Source organism: Crocodylus siamensis, chromosome 2 (genome assembly GCF_052110815.1).
Source record: "Crocodylus siamensis isolate JL-2025a chromosome 2, ASM5211081v1, whole genome shotgun sequence".
Classification (NCBI taxonomy): Eukaryota; Metazoa; Chordata; order Crocodylia; family Crocodylidae; genus Crocodylus; species Crocodylus siamensis.
Window position 1 is genome coordinate 201,456,810 of NC_143396.1, and position 22,470 is coordinate 201,479,279.

Sequence of the window (22,470 nt, forward strand, 5' to 3'; positions counted from 1 at the left end):
CCATGCTGAAGAAATCTAAGTAAAATACTTCACAACACCTTGTATATGTATTTTTACTTTTTTCTTGGAAGGGGTGGTAACAACCCGGGTAAAGACTCTTTTTGAACAGTATTTTTACTGTATCTAGTTTACTTGTACAGGTTTCCCATGCTTTATGCTGTACATTTGTTCCTGGAAAACGACGCGTAAGTTGAATTTGCAAAAAGAGAACCCACTTTACAATGTAACAGATAAGAATATGTTCCAAGATCTTGACTGTACTGACCCCCAGACCCATTACTACTTTTTACAAGACAATTTTGGTACGCACCAATAACAACACCTGGATGCTTAGAAGCCGTAAGGGGGATGGCAAATACAGAAATGCATGTCACAGACAATGAGTGAGGAGCACAGATCTACACAGAAGACTATATTTTGGTGTGCATCACTTCCATAATGCGCCACACAAAGCAGCTGACTGGGCTTCCACTACACCAATCACATGAGTGAATTTACCTTGCATATAACGCATTTTTGGTATAAAAAGGGTCATTGCATAAGAGTGAATTCACACATACAGCCAGTCCTCAGTCGTACAACACAATTGGTTCCTGAAAACCACATCTTAAGTCGAAATGTTGTAACTCAGAACTGATTTTCCCATGGGAAACAATGTTATAAATAGCGGATTGGTTCCTGAACCAAGACCCGATACCCTATTTTCACCAAAAATAACCCAGAATTTTGTACTCAATCAATTATAGATGAGTAATACAGCTACATGAATGTATTTTATATTGTAAATGGCAATCATATTGATTTGGAAGGACTTCTTTGAGGTGACTTTGCTGGACTTTTTAAAAAGTTCTTGGCTGGAGTCTTCTCAGGAGTCTTGGCTGCAGGTTTTTCTGGAGTCGTGTCTGCTTTCTTAAAGTGTCCAAGGAAATTTGGACAGATGTTCTCTAGTGAGATAGGCGACGCAGCAAACTTGTTCACTGGCATGGCGTCGTGTCAGATCAAGCATTGTAAAGTCAAAATTAATGTCAGAAAGCTGAAACAGGGTGTCAATTTAGAAACATTGTAACTGGAAACGTTGTAAGGTGAAGACTGTACGGAACCCACATAAAGCATGGAAAACCTGTAATTAGAATATCCATATGACTAGACCTGGGGAGCCTATGCAGTCTGTTTCCTTCTGACACTGAAAAATAGTATTCCAAGTACTTTAAAAACTTAGAGAGAAATATTGCAGCAGAACATTTGGATGGTAGTGAGCTGCTTTCAGAATTGACTACACAAACAAGTTGAATTGTCTTCTGGACAAGAAGTGGTTAGTCCTACCTGCATTCCAAAATTCACTAGGATAGCTATTCCCCTTTATGTTAACTATTTTGGTTTAGACCAAAATACAGAAGGCTAAAATGATTAGGAATCATTGGAGCTCTGCTTGTAATGGACAAAACATACTTACGAAAGCCTTTAAGAAACAAAAGCATGAAAAAATGTTTCTTTTTTATATTAAAGAGACAACGTTGTTATTAGGCTGAAGCAGGACAGCTACAATGTGTGTTGGGAAGCTGGTTGGGATTTTTGTTTTGAGGGGGAGTCTTTTAAAATTTGTGATCAGGCATAATGTGGATGCAGCATATGTTTGGAGGAATTGGTCTTTGGCTTTGGTCGTTTTTTGGGGGGAGAGGGTTCTTTAATTTTAAAGAAAGAAAAAAGTATTGATTAGGAACGAGTTCTTTTTCCACAAGTCATTCTAGAAGGATGCTCAGCAATTGTTAGCAAGACTTCACCTGACTAAGATCTTTAGCAAACAAATATAAGGGAAGATTTATACAGATCCTCCTTCACCTTTTGGTGCATTGCTTTTCAGTTCATAATCTACTCAAGATGTTGGAAAGGAAATGGGTTTTGCACCAAGACTGCAAAACACTGGCCACCTGTTACACAGAGGTCATTATTCCTTATTCAAAAATCTACATTTCATATACCACATAATTGCATGGACTTTACTTGTCAACAGTTAAGTAATGCAGTTCATTTCTTGGTTCTTGGTCCTTATTTTTTTTTACTTGATAGGTTGAATAAATATTAATTTTAAAATCCACAATATTATATAAATATTTCCTCAAGGGAATGTTTCAGAAGTTTGTTTTTAAATACTTTGGGTTTTGGAGAAATTCATTGGTAGTAATATAGTGTTTCACTCACACTAAATTGAATTATATATACAACATAATTTAATAAAGTATTATGAGTCTTGGAAGTCTAACAGGAAGGCTGTGTATTAGGTCAGTTTGCTAGCAAATATAATGTATTACTCTTTTTGTAAATATGAATGGAATTCAAAGAATGAAGAAATTGAAAGATACAAGCATCTTTCTGTAGAAATAACAGTATGATAATTACATTGTCCTAAGTACTAATACGCTACATATTAAGATTCACCAGGGTAATGTTTTTTATCCTTTTGGTATGTATCTGTGAAGTTGTTACTAGTTGCACTTGTTTCACTGAGTAGAAAGGACGCCAAGGATGTAATCCGCATGAGTTGGCCGTTCAATGAAAATTCAAAGTGTCCTGCTAGTGTTCTATAAGCAATTATAGTCATTTTAGAAGTAAAATGGTCATAGTATAGGAAAAAACATCTGTATGCAATGGAAACTCCTGGCTTTTGCACATCATAAAACACCAGGCACTAGTCACTGCAGTGCAGAAGTATTTATTTTTTTGTATAATGTTGTTCTGTTGATGACAGTCTCTTTAGGATGTATAATGTGGAACTTTCAAATTAATTTAAGCTAAATAAATAGCTTATTGCTCAATGTAGTATTTATAAGAAGATTAGTAATTGTTAACTGATTCAGCAGCATCATTAGATATATCTGCTGTAGAGCATGGTTACAATGAAATAACTAGCCTCTCCTGCAATACGTTCTATAGTATAAGCACAGTCCCTTGAAAACTGAAGTATTTGGAGGGTTTCTATAAGTGAACAGGGAAGGAATTACATCAACAAATCCCACGGCTTTTCCTTGGGCTGCCATGGGATTTTAACTTGGTTCTCCAGTAAATCTTTAAGGAGAGACTCAAAGTAGGCTTTAGCTCTAGTACAGATTTGAAAAGAATGGAGAAAACTGAACAGGTGTCAAGGAAGGAAACTGGGTTTCTGAATCCCAGTTTTAGTTGTGGGTCATCCTCCAGAAATTGATTTTTGCCAAACTGATGTCAACTGAACATGTACTGATGCATACATGTCTTTGTGTATCACTCCCTTTGATCTCTCATCCTTCTTAGTGTCTCTTTAACAGATGATGTAGTGAAATTCCTGTTTGTACTGAAACATGAGTACCAAAGCTTTCAAATCAATTCTTACCTCTGCTTAAGAAGAAGCCTTTATATCGTTGCCTCAAAGACTTATTTATCAAGGCCATTCATGGTATGGGCTGGCATTCGTTTGTAGTGCTACAAAATGTCTCTGCACTTTGGGTGAAAACAGACATTGTCTGAATTCTCATTTCATAGAATTAGAAAGAAGTAGGCTGAAAGGGACCTCCAGAGATCATCTAATCCAACCACCTACCTGAGGCAGGATCACCCCAAACCATCCTATATAATCCATAATCTAAACTCTACATAAGACTACAGTAAACCCTGACACAGCACAGACCTAACACCTTAAACTGCCACAGGTAAAGGAGGGTAACCATGGCAGCCAACATCCTGTTACTATGAAATATTGTCAATATACATTCAGAGATCCCAAGTAGAGGGCCATGCACCCTGCTCCAGAGAGAGGTAAAAACTCCCACAGTCCATACCAATCTGACAATGGGGTAAAATTCCTTCCTGACACCAAATATAGTGATAGGTCTGACCCTTAGAAGAGAGACAAGACCCTGTAGCCAGGAACCTCTGACTTTGTTCCTAGTAGGAGAATTGGCACACTGGCACACCCCAATTAAGGTCCCCAGCTGTAGGTGTAGCCAACACCCAATGCATCTGGGGAGGCTTAAAAATACCCTGACACATAGAAAAAAGTGGAATGGAGTGTAGGAGCAACCAGCAAGCCCAAAAGCATGGAAAATACCCATAGTAGAAAATAGGCATAGCTATGCCTAGATCTTCTCTGAGCAGTCCAACTTCATGAACACCTTCAAGGATAAAGAATCCACAACTTCCCTAGGCAGTCTTTTCCACTGCCTCATTCTAACAGGAAAAACATTTTTCCAGATATCCAGTCTTACCCTTTGCTTGTGGCTATTGAACCAGTTATCTATCCGCCTTTGTAGTAATTTTATCTAGCCCACATATCTCCAGTTTGTTTGAGATGATCGTGTGGGACCTTGTCAAAAGCCTTGCCAAATTCCAGATGCCCTATATTCACAGCATTCCCTTCATCCGCCCAAGTAGTTACTTTATCAAGAAGGAGATCAAGAAGTTGTTTTTTATAAATCCATGCTGGCTACTCATGATAAGCCTTTCCTCCTGTTTACAAAGGAGGATAGTTGTAAGGCAGCAAAAATGTGGAGCAAATCAACATCCACATGACGACAGGAAAATCAGTGGTGCAACAAAAGGTAATAACAAACTTTGCCACTTTATTGCAGCAGATGTCTGTTACCTTATGGCGCTTTCCACTCAGCCAGCCCCACAGGGCTCATTGGGTGGGGAAAACCTCACATTCCCCTGGGCCCTAGCCCCATGCTGTGAGTTTGGGTCAGCGGGGAAAAGTGCTTCCCTGCTCAGCCAGCCCAGCTGAGCTGGCTGGGCAGGTGAAATCCTGGCTTTCCCTGCTGTCCCAGACCACTCTGGGTCTCAGGCAGCAGGGAATGTCAGGTGTTACCCAGCCCTATGGGGCTGACTGAGTAAGGAAGCCCTTTTCTTTGCTGCCCCAGATCCATGGCCTGGGTCTGGGGCAGTGGGGAAAGCAAGGAATTCACATGGCCCCTTGTTCGGCACTATCAAGCATGTGACAAAAGGCAACATACATTTCAGCCAGTGAAATGAATTGACTGTGCTGTGACACATTGCAGCACAGCTAAAGTGCTCCATTTGGCAACTATTTCTTGCCCTTGTAGTTCTACAAAAATGTAGCACTATGGGGGCACACAGGCCCCTTGCTGGAGAACTGCAACATCACCTCAAATATGAGCTCTCAACCAGGGTGTGATAGGGAACTGCTCCTTGGGCCCACCTTGCCTCTAGAGGAGCCCAGTCAATAATGTGCCTTCTCCCCAGCTGGGAAAGGAGGAATTGTCTGTTATCAGCTGGCAGATACCCAACTGGCCAGCTCTGTTTATCAATGAGCTGGACAGCCCAGCAGGCCCTGCAACCCAGCAGCAATGGGAATAGCCACTGCCACTTTAAACACCTCAGCTCTTGAAGGGGATTTGAAGCAACAGGAATAGTATGGTCCCAGCAGTGCTCCCTGAGAGCTCACTGCCAGGAGCTGTTAGGGAAGGAAACCTGCTGGTTCCCTTCTGACCTCCTTGGCACATGGGAGGACTAGCTGAGGCCCATGAGATGCTAGAAAGCCTAGATATCCCCTTAGCATGGCGCTGTATATATGTTGTGTAGCACTTCAAAATGTAGCCTTACAAATAAATTTCTCTTTGAAAGAGGTAACATTTTCTATCACTACACACAGCTTGAACAGCTGTTACTTTCTGAAATGCTACAAAGCATATTTTAGCATTATAAAGCATTTATATTTAGCATTATAAAAGTAACACCTTATCACCTCACTTAAGAAGATGTGTGTGTTCTTGGTCAGATGACTAAGAGTATTCTTGTTTTCAGGACTCAGTAATATTTAAAGAATTCTTCGTCCAAGTTTGTCATGATTTTGCCAAAGCAGCCATAGATTCCTCACCCCACCCCCACAACAAACCCTCCATTTTCCTTTCTTGTTCTCCCTTATACCTTTTTATTAATTGTTAGTCGCCTTCAAAACCAGATCAGATGCATGTCAGCTATTTTTACAAACGGATGTTTTTCAGTATTCCCTTACACATTACTAGTATTGCTAGTCCTATAAAAAAAAGAAAAAGCACGTTTACTAACGGTATGGATAGGGAAAGCTTCATCTCTTGGTCATTTAAGCCAGGAACAGACATTACGCTTTTACCGGTACAAGTAATCAGAGACCGGTCTATACCTGTAACAGAACAGAAGTTCACGGACGTAAACTAGTTGGAAAAATGATAGAACCCAGTCTAAGATTTGCACTCCCTCCTTCCCCCCCCACACACACCCCCAACCAAAGGGAGAATGTGTGTTCTGTTCACTACCAACCTAAACTACACCATTTACAGAAAACAGTGTAATGTGGATCAATTTCAGCTTGGGCTTTTTGAATGTCTGTACCTAGCCTTAAATTAGAGAGAGCCCTATGCGGTACTGGACAGAGCTTATTTGTCCTAATAGGGATGGCTACCAAATGTAGTGGGGGGGGGGTTATTTGTTATGTAACAAAATTAAAAGAATCATTTCTCACCATGCTACTAACATAGCTCCTTCAAACACATGGACATGGATATGCACACATGCTTGAAACCTTCCTTAATTTCCTGTATAGACAGTTGACAAGAAATTCTTGATGGCTTTATTGTTATGGAGCTACTGAATTCATGGCAGAAGTGGACTGCACAGTGGCTTTTTTAATTTTGCAGCCCCCACCCCCTGCCCCTGCTGCTGATTGGCCGAGGAGTCTCGCCACTCGCTCCTGATCAACATGAAGGTGAAAGCCACAGCTTTAAATGTGGGGCTGTTTTTGCCTTCAGGCAAGCAGGGGGGCCACCGGGGCCCCTTGGCCAATTGGCAGCAGGAGGCAAAAACCATGGTTTTTGTATCCCTACCAATCAAGAGCAAGCAGTAAGGGCCCTCTGCCAATCAGCAGTGGGGGAGGGGAGATGGTGCGGTATCCAGGGGAGCCTGCCGCATTAAAGGAGCTGCCGCACAGCCCAGTTTGTATTTGCTTATTCATTTTTCCTGTTGCATTTTTAAAGAATTCATACTTTTTTTTTTTTACATTTTCCCTTTTGTGCTATAAATGACTTGCTTTGTGTTAAGCGATGGTTTTTGTTTTTTTAATCTAAAGATGGTATAATTAAAAATGGATTAAAAAATTAAGAAAGATAAAACTTAGTCTTTATAACAGCTTTTTTTAAAAAGTATAAATATTATATGGGTTGTACAACATGACTAAAACTAGTGTTTTCCAAACTGGAACTTTTGCAACCCTTGGTCATTGTTCTATGAAACTTTAACCTACTATACAGTAAGGGTACTGTAAGGGTTTGTTTTGTTTTGCATTTAATAGATCTATACTTTGTACTTTCTGTAAAGTGTAAAATCAGATTTGAAAATCAGAATACATGTTCATTTCAGAAGCTGCCTAAGTGTGAATTCTTTGCTTTGAAATGACTGAAATTACAAACGTTTCTCAAGCTCATAGCAAAACCTTTTCTTGTTTCTGTATTTAAGCCTTTCAGAAATAATGTAGATTTTTACTTGTCTGCAGGTTGTATATGTTGAGTGGAGTCTAAAATATGCAATTATATTTAACTTCTTACTGAATACAACATAAATTTCACCATCATAAAATAAAAGCTATGGAAAAAAATTACTTATGAAAATGTTTTGAGTCCTAGGTCTTGGTTCATGGAGTATTCCATAGTCTGCATAGTGTGTAGTGTGGAAAAATGGCAAAGACTAGAAGAAGGGCTATAACTGGTATTTGCGAGTAAATTTCTGTGAATGAGGAAGTTCTTGGCATGATTTCAGCTATCCCATTTCCTGAAGCCTTATTGTGCATTAGTAGTGAGAGAACAAAATTGATTTACAGGGAAAAAAAAAAAAAAGCATCCATTACCTGCCCTAGTGACAAATATCTAAAAGTTAAGTCAATTTATTACTAAATATGACAGGGAAAATTGGGATGTAGTTGTATTTTTTTCCTGTTTTTAATCAATTTTACAATCTTATTTCTAAGATTTATCATACACTAAACAATTTTTTCATGGTTGCCTTATACAGCTTGCACATTGAGTAAATTGTACTAATGATAACTGTGCCATTCTTATGAATGCAAACTGTTTTCTTTGCCTTTTCACTTCATACTATTGTTATGAGAATGTCATTAAATGGCCCATCATGATGACGCCTTTAGGTCACATTAATATTTAATACTCTAAATTCATTCACTAGAAATCATTTGCAATTCGGAATTCCATGAGTCAGTTGTTAGAAGAATCAAAATTTATGATTAGTATAGTAATTAGATCAATCATTGGTAACTCAGAAATGTTTATTGAAATGCATACATTAATATTTGATTTCACTTTAGCAGAACAACCTGGCAGACTTAATTTAGCATAGTTTCCAGAAATATCTTCTTATGCATGTATTAACCTGAGTACTAGAGGAAGAAAAATCTTGGCTATTATTTTGTCCCAAACCTCAATTAGAACTAATCCCATTCATCAATGTCATTTTGTCATGAACCTGACTTGTGTGCTGTGACTCATGTTTTCTAAGTTCTTGCATCCTGCTTTTCACATTATCGTATATCTCTGTAAATCTCCTATATTTATATATTCATTTCTTGATAAATTAGTTCCTCTGGGCAAAGTATTTTAGGGACAGGTGATACAGCAGACCTAAAGCTGAGGTTTTTGGAGAGGTTTCAAGGGGACAGAGATTATAATGCTTAACTCTTTCATGATGCATTATTATTTCACTTACCAGATAGTTCTTGAACACAATTTAAGTCAAGCAAACATTTATCAAAAACAAAATGTTGGCAATTATAAACTTAAAATTCATCAGCCAGCTGCTATAAGTGTCTTTTGATCATGGTTTTCTATGATAAATTCTGTCTTAAACATTTTCTTTTGGAGATCTACCATAGCCCACAGTAGCAAAAGCATTTTACTCTGGTTCCTGAAGTTCAGAGTAAATATTTCTGTTGTAGACCTCAATGTTCCATTTTCATACATTAAGCTGAAAAGAACAGCTTGATATTTATGATCTATAGTATTCTAACTGGGAATATTAAAAATTTTTTTACAAAACCGAAAACAAAAGGCAAATTGTAGAATAAGCAAATGTAGAAATCAAGTTTAACTTGTTTTGGAAGTTAACATTTTTTATCTGAAAAATATATGCAGGTACTACCTCTTTCTGGTACCAGAGTTCCAGTCAATAAAATTAAATTCTCTAATCTGAATTAGAGTTGGCAAGTTGGTCAATTGACCAGTATTGTCAATTGACTGTATTTCTAACTGGTCAAAGATTGGTCAAATATTATAAGAAGGCTTTCTGTGATTGTAGCAATGCGGTGTATAAATATAATTTTAAAAATTAGCCCTTTAAATTATATCAGTTAATGGTTTGACCAATGGAGGGCTGAGAGCTGAGGACAAGGTGAGGGGGAGGGGTGCTGTGGAAGCCTGGGGCTCACTGCTGTGAGGCAGCTCCCCACACTGCTGTGACCTGTGGCTGGTGCCCAGAGCCCAGCATTTCGCTGCAGTGGCCCCAGGCAGCCTGCAGCCAGGCACTTGGCAGGTGGGTGGTGCAGCGTGGGGGAAGCGCATCCCCGGCCATGATTTCTGCCATGTGAGTGGGGGAGGGGAGCAGAGCACTTCCTCCTCCACAGTGGCTGGAGGCACGGAGTAAAGGGAGCTTGCCACTGCCGATCCAACTGCACCACCCATGGGCCATACCACCTTGTAGCCCCTCCTGCTGGAACATCCCCTACCTGTCTGCCCAGCCATGGGGAACACTGCCACCGCTAAGGGAGGCAACAAGATCAAGAGCAGAGAAGGAGGGATGGAGGCAGGGAGACTCCCAGTAGCCAGCACTCACTCTGCTTGCCACAGAGCAAGACCAGTCCAGAAACAAGTGGCACTCTTCCTGCCAGCCATCGCACCCTTCCCTGCTTCCTCTTCTCCTTCTTTCCTCCTCCAGGGAGAAGGCTGGCTCAGCTAGGCTCCACTGCCTCCTCTCCCCACCCAACCCTAGCACTTCGATTTACACAGTGCAAACTTCTGGCAGAAGGGGCAAGCAGCATGCAAAAGCAGGCTAATTCAAACATTAACTGTAATGCATTAAAAGTATAAGTATAACTATTGTTTAACCTTTCACTTCCCTAATAGCAACAAGGACAAGCAGGTAGAGCTACTGGAGCTGAAAGGGGATGAGTGCAAGTCATGCCAACCCAATAGTTTTAAATCCTCAGTTTTGGACATTTATCTGATTAACTGGACTTTTCCAGATAACACAGACATTTCTTGACTATTTTTCTTTCTAAAATAATTTAGAAGAAACGTGTGTGTGTGTGTGTGTGTTTGTGTGTGTGTATATAGTATTTCCACTGGCCGTTTCAGTATGTTGGTTTCTTTGAATTTGTATATTAAAAGTAGTTTGAAAGTTTCAAATTGAAACTTTTTTTTTAAAAGAGGGGTTAACTTTCATTAAAAAGAAGTATGTGACAACAGAAAATCTAAAGCTTTTGTATGGGAATTTTTATAAAGCAGTGCAAGGAGGAAAAGCAGTGAAAAGCAGACGTAAATTCTGAAATTTTGCATATGTAACTCGCATAGACAAAATGATAAAACACCTATTAAAGTCTTGTGAAATGTGCCTACCTATAGTAAAAGAGAGGCTCCTTAATAATAATTCCAAGAAGAAGCTGTTTTCTTCTATTTGTACATCAGATGCTTCCTCTGATTTGTGCTTTGAGCACAGAAGATTCCTCTAATGAAGATAGTATGGTGACAGCAATGGAAGAAAATATTGACACTCCAGCTGGCTATATTTTGTTTCTTTCACCTTCAAACTCAACTTGTGTAAGCAGTTTTGACTTCATAGCTTCATCTTCAGCAGCCTTCTCTTTCCAAGCTTTCTTCAGCCAGTTCTTGGGAATCAAATTCTGTGGAATCTCCAGCTTCACAGGAAGCACAAAGTGGATCAAAATCACAAATATTTTAGGATTTTTGGACAGTATTAATACACAAGAAAAAATGTGAGTTTGGTTGGATGTTAGCTAAAGCTGTATAAGCAAGCAAACTTGCCTTTTCACATAAAAAATCCCTATATGATTCCCTACATTTTTTGCCACGCTGCATCAAGTGTACATATTACCAGACACAAAACAGCTGGCTGGACATCTTGATGAAAGTTTTGGCAAAATGCAAAGAGGAGTAAGTGGTATTATTAAAGAGACATCTGATGTGTCCATTGTATCAGATGGTTCAAGCTAAATTTAAAATTAAAGTATAATTAAGTTCATGGTAACAACTTCACAACCATTATTATGTAAACTTGTAAGCACTGCAAAACATCGACATGCATCTAAGTACATAGCATTACAGTTTGAAAATGTTATTGAAGAACTTAGTGCTGAGAGAGTATTTTCAGTTGTAACTGACAACACCACAAATATGAAATCCATTTGGAGTACTGTGGAAGAGAAATATCCTCATATTCAGTTCTACAGTTGTGCCCTTGCAACTTCTTGTTCATTATTTTGAAGGTTTATAAACATGCCATTCTCATCACACTCAAGTAAAAAAATTATCACGTTTTTCAAAAGTAAACATACCAGCTGCTCTGTTCTTGCGTTGCCAAAAACAATGCTGCATACTTTCAACGTTGAGCACAACCTGTCCTACATGGTGGGCTTCAACAAGCAAATGTTTGCCACAACTTCAGGTTTGGAAGAAAGCTTTGCAGTCAGCTGTTGTAGAAGAAAGTGTTTCTAGGATTTGTCCGCAAGACATTCAAATTGACGTTGTTGATGAGTGTCTTCGGGGACAAGAGGATGTCCATATTTTTCTCAATTCTACAACCTGCTGCCCACGCTCTACAGAATTTGGAAGATGACAAATGTGCACTTACAGATGTCAGATATGAGTGCACAGACATTCAGCATCATATCACCAACACTGATAAAAAAGCTCCACTTTCAACATCTGAGGAAAAACAAATAAATGATGGAGAAAAGAAATTGGCAATTGATCACTGATGTAAACAATGCAGCTTACCTGTTGGATCCCCAATATCAAGGAGAGAAGCTAACAAGTGAAGAGTTTAATGCAGCATGTGAACTAATAATGAACTAGCCAAGTTTTAAGAAATTTTTTAATGACCAATCTGTTTTGGCTGAAATAATTCATTTCAAAGCAAGAAGTGGTATATTCAACAGTAAAGTGATGTGGAATGCAGCCATATCTGTAGAAAAAAGTTAAATTACATCATCAGATTGGTGGAAAGGCCTTTGTCCTCCTTGTTCATTTGTGACTGTTTCTGATAGCTTGTTAACGTCAAGTGTGTCTTCGGATTCTTAGAAGAAAAATACAGTGAAAAGAATTGAAGAGGTCAAGAGAAAGATGACAAACTAACAAAAAAACAGACTGAGTGAAAATAATGTTTTAAATTGTATATTAATAGTTTTTTTATACTTCTGTTTTGACCAAAAGTATGTGTTTTTGATTTTATGGGGAGTTAATTTTTATAGATTTCTTGACGCACATAATTTTTTAATGTTTTTGATACAATTACTAATGAAAAATTGTGCTTTGTGTTTTAGTTGTCTGTAAAAGACTTAATTGTGAAATACATTTTTCAACATGATATAAGAAATTACTGCTTTTTAATTTAAAACAAATATATATTATTTAACCAGTCAATTGACCAGACTTTATTTGATCAATTGAATATCTAACCCTAATCTGACTGTATTTAGCCGTTGTAATTGTTCAGCACCGCTGTCATTTAGACTTTTATTTCCCATGATATATTTTATACAAAAAAGTGTAGTGTACCAAACAACAGTAATTTGATAGTTGATATTAAGAAATATTTACGTATTAAGTGTCCTTATAACTCTTAGATGCTTCTTCTTGCTGCTGTTCAACTTGAATACTGTCCAAGAGGAAATATAATAGAACCATTTTAAGGAATGATTAAGTGGCTTCTCTGCTATTACCACCATGTTACTTCCAGCAGAAGAAGGTTTTGCTTCATAAAGTATTTTATAATTGTGGTTATGGTACAAGAAAATAACCTTTTTCATTCTCTCATTTGCTTGCTGAAGTACGTATGGAGATATTAGAAGAAAATGTACATGCTAAAAAGTGTCCACCCACACACCACTCAAGTCACAGGTAAATAGTGAGTATATCAAGGGAAAATGTTGCCTGAAGTTGCGTCGTAAAAATATTGCAGTTAATGAAATAAATTCCAGAATGACTTTCTTCCCTGTACTCTAAGTCTGAAGTTATAGCTCTCCCTGAACAGATGTTGGTATAAAAAGAAAGGATATAAAAATAGCTTTGTGTCATAGAGCAGAATTTCACAATTGTAGTTGGAGTAGAGATTCCAGGTAGAATGTTTATAGAAAATATGCCAGTTCAGAACCATTAGGAGAAAGTGGTTTTCATTCTGTATGAACATGCTCAAATGCTGTGTTAAAAATTTAAACTGTCATTTCAATACATGATTCTTCAGAAACCTTGGTTTTAACATGTATATACTGCCACATGTTCTGCTGGTCAAGCTCGTATTGCTGGATTGGGCTCCTGTACACTGGATCCATGTGCTCTAAACTTCCCTGTTCTCAACAGAATTACAATACTGTTTACCCTTGCCTTCTGTTTACCACACTTTTTTGATGCAGAATTTCTTCATGCAAAAAGGGTCCCTCTGACATAGTTACCCTAGGCCAGGAGTGTAAAACTCATCAGGGCTGGATTGGACCTGCAGACATGTCCAATGTACTGCATGCCGCATGCGTCACAGTGCAGCACACTCACCTTGGATTGGCCCCATGCACAGCCCCCATGGTGGACCCTGAGTGCACTGCATCTGTCCCTGCATGCAGCACATGTCAAATTGGCCCCATCTTCAAGGACTGCTTCATGAAAATATCTAAACGTGCTTGTCTTCAGTTAACATGAGAAATGCTAACTAATTTATCATGTCAATTTAAATGAGGATATGTGATGTGGATAAAAAGTAATAAATCAGATTCCCTCTCAGTTTTCTCTACTAGAATTTTAATATTATAAAACTTTAACCTGGCTGTCTGTCCATAATATTTTATTCGCACTCTGATTGGCTGACTGAAACAACCAGTCAGAGTGTGACTACAGCACTGGGACAGGAGGTAGAAGCATGGCAGAGTGCCACCATGATGGCGAGGACACAGCGAACAGAGGGGAGGAGGGCAGGCCACTGGAGTCCCCCCCTTGCTTCTTAGAGGTGGTAGCAAGGGGGGGGATGTGGGGTCAGGACGCTGCGGGGCGGGGGATGAGGCCACCAGCACTGGTCTCAGCTCACCCCTCCCTCCTGCTGTTGCCACCTGCAGAGCCAACATCATGGCAATAGGGGGAGAAGCAGTCCTAACATGGGGAGGAGTGGGCCCAGCCTGACGCAGCAGCACTGGGGGAAGGGAGAAGCGGGCCTGGGCCCAATGCGGGAGGGGAGGAGCAGGTCTGAGGGTGAGGGGAAGAAGACAGCCCGCCGTGATGGTGGGGGAGAGGGGAGGAGTGAGCTACCTCCCTCCACCCCCATTGGGCCTGGACCTACTCCCCCCCCACACGCACACACTGGCCCCGAGCCCACTCTTCCTGTCCCACTGCCACAGCAGGCCAGCTTCTTCCCTTCCTTGGACCCTGTCCTCCCCACATCAGGCCAGGGCCCACTCCTCCCCTCCCCCCACCACCATAGCAGGGAAGGTGGGGGGGACGACACGGGGCTATGTCCTTGCCCACTGTCCCCCTTCCCCTCCCCAGTCATTCTTGATGGGCAATTGGATAGTACTAGAATATTTTTAGATTTAGTGCAGAATCTTCTGAGGAATCCATGATCCCCTTTGCCTCTTTCTGGCTCTTTCTTTTTCTGTGGGACCTCTCTCTGTCCTAGTCAGTTTCCTTTGTCCTAGCCCTTCCTTTCCTACATTAAAGTCAAGTCTTCTCTGTACTAAACTTGTTTCTCTTATCTTCTGTCAAAAACTTCCTCTCCTGTTCTGAATCCAAGTTTATATTTGCACTTACCAGTACCTATGTCTGTTGGAAATATTTATGCTTTAAAAAAATTTAGAAGAACAACATGTACAATCTTTGGCCAACTAATTGTTCCACGCTGTTTGCACCTGAATAGGCAACTACTCATTAAGGTTTAAAAATTGCCAGTGTCCCAGTTGAGCATATTGGAGATACCATGCTCACTATGTGGTGGGTTCTATATACACTGAGGCATTTCATGATGTAACATTTTCTATAGCATGAGCTAGAGTAAATGAATTATAAGCAGATATATTCTTCAAATTGTCACAATTACATATTGAAACATTCATCAACAACTTGCATTGAACTGAGTGAACTGCTATTTGGAAGATGAGCAGTTTTCAGTCTTAGCAACACAATACTCCCATTATCAGCCAGCTGTACCAAAATAAGACATGCACTATAAAGTATCATAACTGTAAAAAATATTTAATGAAGACATGTGGTAACCTCTGGGGTTGCTGAGAGCCATGTAACTGAGTCTTTTCAAAGAAAAGACCTGCATTCATTGTTATACTTTTCTTTACTTTGGTACTTAGGTTTGAACTGCAGTTTTCTCATTTATGAACTTTCTATTTTTTAGTTAATTATATTCTAAGATTCTCATTTTCTAGCCATGCGAATACTAATACAGAGTACTGTGTGCAGAATGTCTCCTTTGAAAATCTTTGCAGTAAATTGTTCTTTATTCAAATTAATGTCCCTATATATTTTCCCAAGCGTGGAAGCTGTCACTGTACTAATATTACCAGAACACAACCAAATACCTTCCAGTACTGCTTGATCTTAATCCACAGGAGGAAAGTTCTCCATGAGAGAATGTTGCAGAGAACATCAAAGTTATCTTAAAGCATCCCATGCTATGTCCAACCCAAACAGAAGTTGATAGCACTTAACAAATACAATGATAGTCTTCATGGACTTCTCTAAAACAGCAAAAATCCAATTTTATCTAGGTTGCCAAGACTAAACAAGTAACCAGAGCATCTCCCTGGTGTTGAAATTGCCAGGCATGCAAGGAAAGTTTACTAGACTGTTGAGATGAGATGAAGTGGAAGTGTACCTGTATGTTGGAGTAGTCTTAATTAAGAAGAAAAAAAACAAAGTCTTGGACTAGCAGACCCTGAAATTCTGAAAACTAAATAAAGAACTAGGGCTTATCCCTAAAAAGGGTATGCTCACTGAAAGACTGCATATAGGTCAAGGTATATGCCCTACATTGCTGAGATTGGTTTCTATTCAGCTGAACGCTATGGGGAACATTATGTTCTCTGTAGCAACAGTTGCTATAAAAGGCATGTTTCCCTTGAGCTTAATTGCAATAGGATTTGAAGAGATCTCCCTATCAATCCCAGTTGCTTTGTTTTCCAAATACCATGTGTCCACAGAAACATCCATTATAGCCCTTCTTGCACACCACAGTTAGAAAGCCACCAGTAAAAGAGAATCTACTGTGTGCCACAGGGAGTTTAGGAAATTTACCAATTTAGAATATACTAGATAAAATGTGCCCATGTGATCCCAGGAAGTAGATCATTCCCGATACTCAGCCTTTGCAGAATTTTTTTTTTTTTAATTTTGATTGCTAAAATCAATGTTTATTTTTAAAGGATGTAGGTTGTAGCCATGTTGATCTAAGGACATAGGCAGGCAAGGTTCTTTGAGTGAATCTGATGTCTTTTATTAGACCAACTGAAATAGTTGGAAAAAAATTCTTAGTTCTGCCTGTCTTGCATGCATACCAGCCCAGCCTCTGGCTTCTTTAGTATTCATTCCATCCAGGAAGAGCACACACCAACTGCAGAGGCTTCCTCAGCCTAACAAATGGTTTTTAAACCCAAAAGCTTGCTAAGAAACATTTTTACAACTATTTAAGTTGGTCTAATAAAAGATCATAGGTATCATAGTACTTGGGATCGGAAGGGACCTAAACAGATCATCAGGTCTGGCCCCCTGAAGACATCGGATTCACCCAAAGAACCTTGTTTGTTTACTTTTAAGCATTTCTGTTTTTTAATCAATTTTTATTAATTTAAATTTTCAGGATTGCATGAAATCAGAGATGTGGGGCCCAGACAATTAAGTAATAACAGTATACTGTTAAAATCATTATAAAAGCACGTTAAAATATAAAAAGTAAATATCTAGCATACCTGATAATGCAGAGGCTGGTCCAGGCTTGGCAGGAGTTTGGCACCTACCCCAATCATGCAAGGGCCAGGCCAGGTTTTAGTGCCTGATCCCCAGCTGGGACATGGACAGAGAGAGCAGGTGGCAGCATTGAGTTCCTGGCTGCCAAAAGCCCTGTCCCTCAAATCCTGCCTACCAGCACAACTCCCAGTGGCTGCACAAGCCACTGCCATATGAGCAGTGTGCAGGCAGCACAGCCAGGACTCCTCTCACGCTGATTTTCTTTCAGTCCATGAGTGTCAGGTGAAATATTTTATCATTGCTTATCAATAAAAATTGCATCCTGCCAAACCTACCTATACTACAATTAAAGGGAAGAAAACCCAACGGCCAATCTAACCTGGCAGAAAATTTCTTCTGGTCCCCAAACATGGCCATCTTACTGACCTTGAACATGTGGAGGTACCCAAGAGGCTTCTCAGTATCACTAACCAGTACCTATTAATCAGTACCCATACTATGCTCACCTCTTGGACAGGAGCTTTAGCTGTGTAGATGGATAAGAAAACCAACATTGTACGAAATGTTCTTTGGAAAGAATCTGCAAATGGATTCTGAGAGAATTTAAAACTTTGCCTGTTTAACTGATGCTTTTGTAACCGTCTTTGTGGAGGTACCAGAAATAAAAAAGTTATCTAACTAACCACATCTTAGTAAAAGGATACACTAATTTTATTTTAACTAGTTCTTTGATATGAATTGTATTCTACTGCTAAGAAGACTTCATTTTAAAGGCCTAGGGTTTTCACTAATGGTTTATAGTTGCACTTCATAAAATTCCTGAATTCTGCTTATTATTAATGTACTGCATATTAAACAGTACTTATTGTGATGAAATTGAAAAATTATTAATGTTGTCAATACTTCCGTGTTCTCTACCTATCTAGTTTATGGTTTAAATGTTCATATTTACGGTTAATTTAAAAGTGGTTTCAGTGCTTAGTCCTGGAGACTCTTCTAAAATTTGGCGCAGTCAACAAAATGTTTATCTATCCAGACTTCATTTTTAGTTGCTTGGGACATTAGCAAAATCCCAGGGTCTTACAGTAAACAAACTTTCAGAAACTGGAACCTCCTTGTCATAATATATCAACAGACAGAACACCAACCACTCGCAACTTTTTCCTGAAACAAAAGTTTTCAGATGCACATAAGCTGCAGAAAAGCTTTCTAAATTAATATTTAAAAATGTGTCCTGAAATGTTTAATGGGTAGTTGTTTCAAAGACTAAAACTGGATTAACTGAATAAAGCTTATTGTTGGAGTTCAGAATATAAACTGTCCAAAAATCTTCAAATGGCAGTGTTAATTCTAGTTCTTAGTTGTAATGGGCAGAGAGAAAATATTTGGAATTAAAAAAATAATTGGTGTTGTTTAACTGCATCTTACATAAAATGAGAAACTAGACTTAGCAGCAAACAATACCAGTAATTAGCATGGTAGGTGATGTTTTCAGGAGCATCTACTGAAAGCAGTTTATAAACAAATGAACTAAGTCCCTTTCCTATTTTCTATCAATGACCTTTGAGGAAAAATTGCTCTTTGCCACAGTCCGACTATACAAGATAAATAGGAAAAAGTATTTTTTTTCAAATGTGGTTCTGATTAATTCTGTATGTTTAAAAACAAAAATCCCACAACAGTGAAGCAAAACATAATAATGATTGCCACCATTGCCCTCCCCACTTGATAACCCACAAAAAGTATTGGGAATAACTAACTATGGCTAAGCAATAGTGTTAAACTAAAATGAGTAAACAAATCTGTACTCTTTGGGGTTGTATTTATTGATTGTGTACTGTGTGATTCTCTAACAAAAGTTACTGTGTTAAACTTGTTAAAAATTATGGTACCTTCTATCCATCACACTTTTGGAGCTGCTAAAAGTCATAGCTTTGTATGTATGTGTTTCAGAGAACTAAAGTTAAGGAATACTTCAATATATGTTCAACGTTAACTTTTTTCTAAATTTTCTATGCAATTTTTCTTAAGTGCTGATGCAAGTTTATTTGCATCTAAATGAATACAGCAGTTTAACATCCCAAATTTATTTCTGAACCATCATTTCTCAACAACTTGTAAACCTGTGTTCCTTTTACAACTCAATATCCATTTGTTCATTAGAAATAAGTAGGTAGAACAGAAAGGAAATGCCAAGCAAGACGGCAAATTAAAGTGAAGCCAGTCCCATTATAGGTCTAATTTTAAGTAATTTTGTTTCATCTCTGTAAGAATTAGCTTCAGCTTGTAATGGGAGAATTGTATGACTTATGTTATAAATTATCCAGGTATTTTAAATACTCTTAGATTCTTCTACCTTCTCTTCACTCGTTGGTGTTTTTTAACAATGCAATAATTGTCATAAAATTGCATACAAGTAATATGTATTTCAGTGTGGATATAATCAACAATGTCCTCCATGGTGCTATATACTTTCTTTGTCATTTTAAAGGCTTTTTAGTAGACATTTAGGATTGTGGGGGTTGTTTTATCTATTTTTTTTACTATTATCCCAATGTTTATACAAGTACTGATGCAATAGAAATAATTTACTTTACATGCAGATTTGTTCATGTAACACCTTATTTCTAGCAACTTTTTCCCTGCTTGAGAATATATTTTTGGTAGGGCAGGCAGAGGGAACAAAATGATATTGATTTCACTACGGGGGTGGGGGGTGTTATTCTTTGGTTAGCAGTTTTCAGATAAACCTAACCCAGCATTAATTGTGTTGAACAGGTACATCTCCAAAAGTGAAGAATAATGTGCAACTTGCAACAGAATGTGTAGGCCCTCTACAAAAAAGAACAAGGCGGAAGCTAATGGATTCTCCAACCACATCTCAAAGCCCTAAAGCATCCCAACAGTCTAGCCTTAATCAACTGGAGGATTCTCTCAGCAAGGAGGTTCGTCCCATTGTGTATACACCAGAAGCTTGCAGAAAACTTGAGCAAAACCCCTGCACATGGGCTATAGTGAAACAGTCATTGCAGGTACCAAGTGCCAGGAAAACAAATACTTGTAATGCTGAAGACATTAATGTTCCTTTGAAAAGAGTGTGTAACATGAATTCTACATTTCACATATCCGAATGTGAAGAAATGGACATGAACTCAACAGTAACGCTCTATAGAGGCACAACTGAAACAAATGATGCTTCTGCGATGCTTTCTGAAAAGGAGTCACAGTCGTGCAGTAATAGCAGTGTTTTGCAAAGGTATATTCTGTTCATGGGGGTAGGGTGGATTCTGTTCATGGAGGCAAGGTTGGGCAGATGTGGCTGGGAAGGTTTACTTGGGTTGATCCTGCCTTGAGCAGAGGGCTGGACTAGATGATTTCATGAGGTCCCTTCCAGCCCTACTTTTCTATGATCTGTGATCCTATGACCTTCTTTTTACCTTTTCCTCTTTTTCTACACATTTTAAATTTTCTTTTAATGCAGTTAGTCCATTTTAGTTAGTTTACTGTTAGAAATAAAATCAACATAAGGGGCTTGATTGTTAAGAATTCTCAGTATTATATTAGTCTTACTTCTGCTGTTCTTGCAGTTAAACAGCACTTCAGTGGAAGCAGAGCTAGGCAGATGCTTCTTAAAATCTCCACCTATACTGGCAAGACATTAAAACAAAATGCAAAATAAGTTTATTGTGCCACTTAGTATCAACAGATGGTATAGTTCAAGAGAGAGAAAATAATTATTGAATTCTATTCCTTTTTCTTTTGTGTAGATAATCAAGATTCTCAATTTGTCTGAGCCTAAGGTCTCCAATCTGTAAAAGGCAAACAATATTTTTCTTCCTCTAAATCATTTCATTATATCCTAATGAAAACTTCCATCTAAATATTGACTGCTAGTATTGAAGTACAATATTTGGGCTTTCAGAAGAAAAGATTTAGTCTTTATATTTAATATATATATTTATCTAATAAAAAACAGACCATATAGATTTGTCTATTTTACTACCCAGGTGATTTTTCAACTGTGGGGGGAGCAGCATTTATTTTACCTATGGTAGATTTTTCATAATATATCTTATTTTAATTTCAGACTTGGTCTCCCTTCATTGCTAAATAGAAATCCTGGTCCAATACATGAAAAGCCATCATACATGGCAATGACTTCTGCTGCAGAAAGAAAAAGAAAATTATTAAGGTATTGTTTAAAATGGTCTCTTGTACTGTCTTTTACCAATTCTGATGTTACATTTTTCCCATTGTAAAGAAGTAAGTTTTCAAGTTATCTGTATCCAGAGGGATTAGTATGATCCAAAAAGATTTTATAACTGATTAAATATTACCTTTACTGGTTTACATGGAATATTTTGTAAGACGTTTTATGTGCTTTTTTGTTCAGTTTCAGTAGAACCAGAAAATACAAACTAACTTTTTATTGTCTATGACTCCTTTGTCCTGTATGTGGGAAGATGACTTCTGATTTAAAAGTAGCAATTCAGTCATTAATTTGAAAATCAAATTTCTCTGAAAAGTTTGTACCTGCTGTTCCAGAAGACACTGAAGACTGCTGTTACCTACAAGATGTGTATTTAACAGCAGTTCTTTATGTAATAGTTATCATGTATATATATTCAAACTCATGGACTCCTTCCTGTGAAAGGAGGTCCCATGCAGGTTCTTCTTCAGACCCTTTAAGTGCCTCTTGACAGATACCAGCATCAATAAAGCTGAAACTGAAGAGGCACCAGGAAAGCTTGTATACGTAGGAAAGGAGATGATGGAGAAAAAGTGGCTTTAGGCATGATTTGCATGGCTTTGGGGCTTCTTCAAAATCCCTTCTAAACAACATGGGATAACAGTCTGCTATTCTTACCACAAATTTCTTAGTTTTTTCAGGCTTGAATTTTTTTCACTATAAAAATGGGCTTTGATCTTAAAGTTGTTATTTTTAGTTAAAAATATATGTATTAATCATCTCTCTTTTAAAGAAGTCATCACAAATTGCCATCACTTTATACAGGAGCCAGTCAGTAATATAGCAACTGTATAAGAGTTTTATGAACGTATCAAGGTTCTGTATCAAAGATGTATATTTTCCCCCATATAGTACCAAAAAAAGGATCTACGCTTATTCCCTATACTTCTTTTTCTTCTCACCTGCTCCACCCATGGCCCATAGAGAATCCTTCAAAAATACCATTCCAGCTGCCTCAGAGCTCAGGTTCTTTAAACAGGGTTGTTCTTAGACTGTTTAAGTAATAAA

The 22,470-nt window shown here is 38.3% G+C and overlaps 1 protein-coding gene across 3 annotated transcripts in view; it reads left to right on the forward strand.

The window, feature by feature from the left end:
- KIF18A (kinesin family member 18A) overlaps positions 1–22,470 on the forward strand; it is an 89,158-nt gene that overhangs the window by 57,086 nt on the left and 9,602 nt on the right. For all 3 annotated transcript variants that reach the window (XM_090032813.1, XM_090032815.1, XM_090032814.1), the window contains 2 exons: positions 19,992–20,469; positions 21,301–21,405. In XM_090032813.1, the coding sequence (XP_089888939.1) occupies positions 19,992–20,469; positions 21,301–21,405 (583 nt within the window). The remainder of the gene's footprint in view (positions 1–19,991; positions 20,470–21,300; positions 21,406–22,470) is intronic.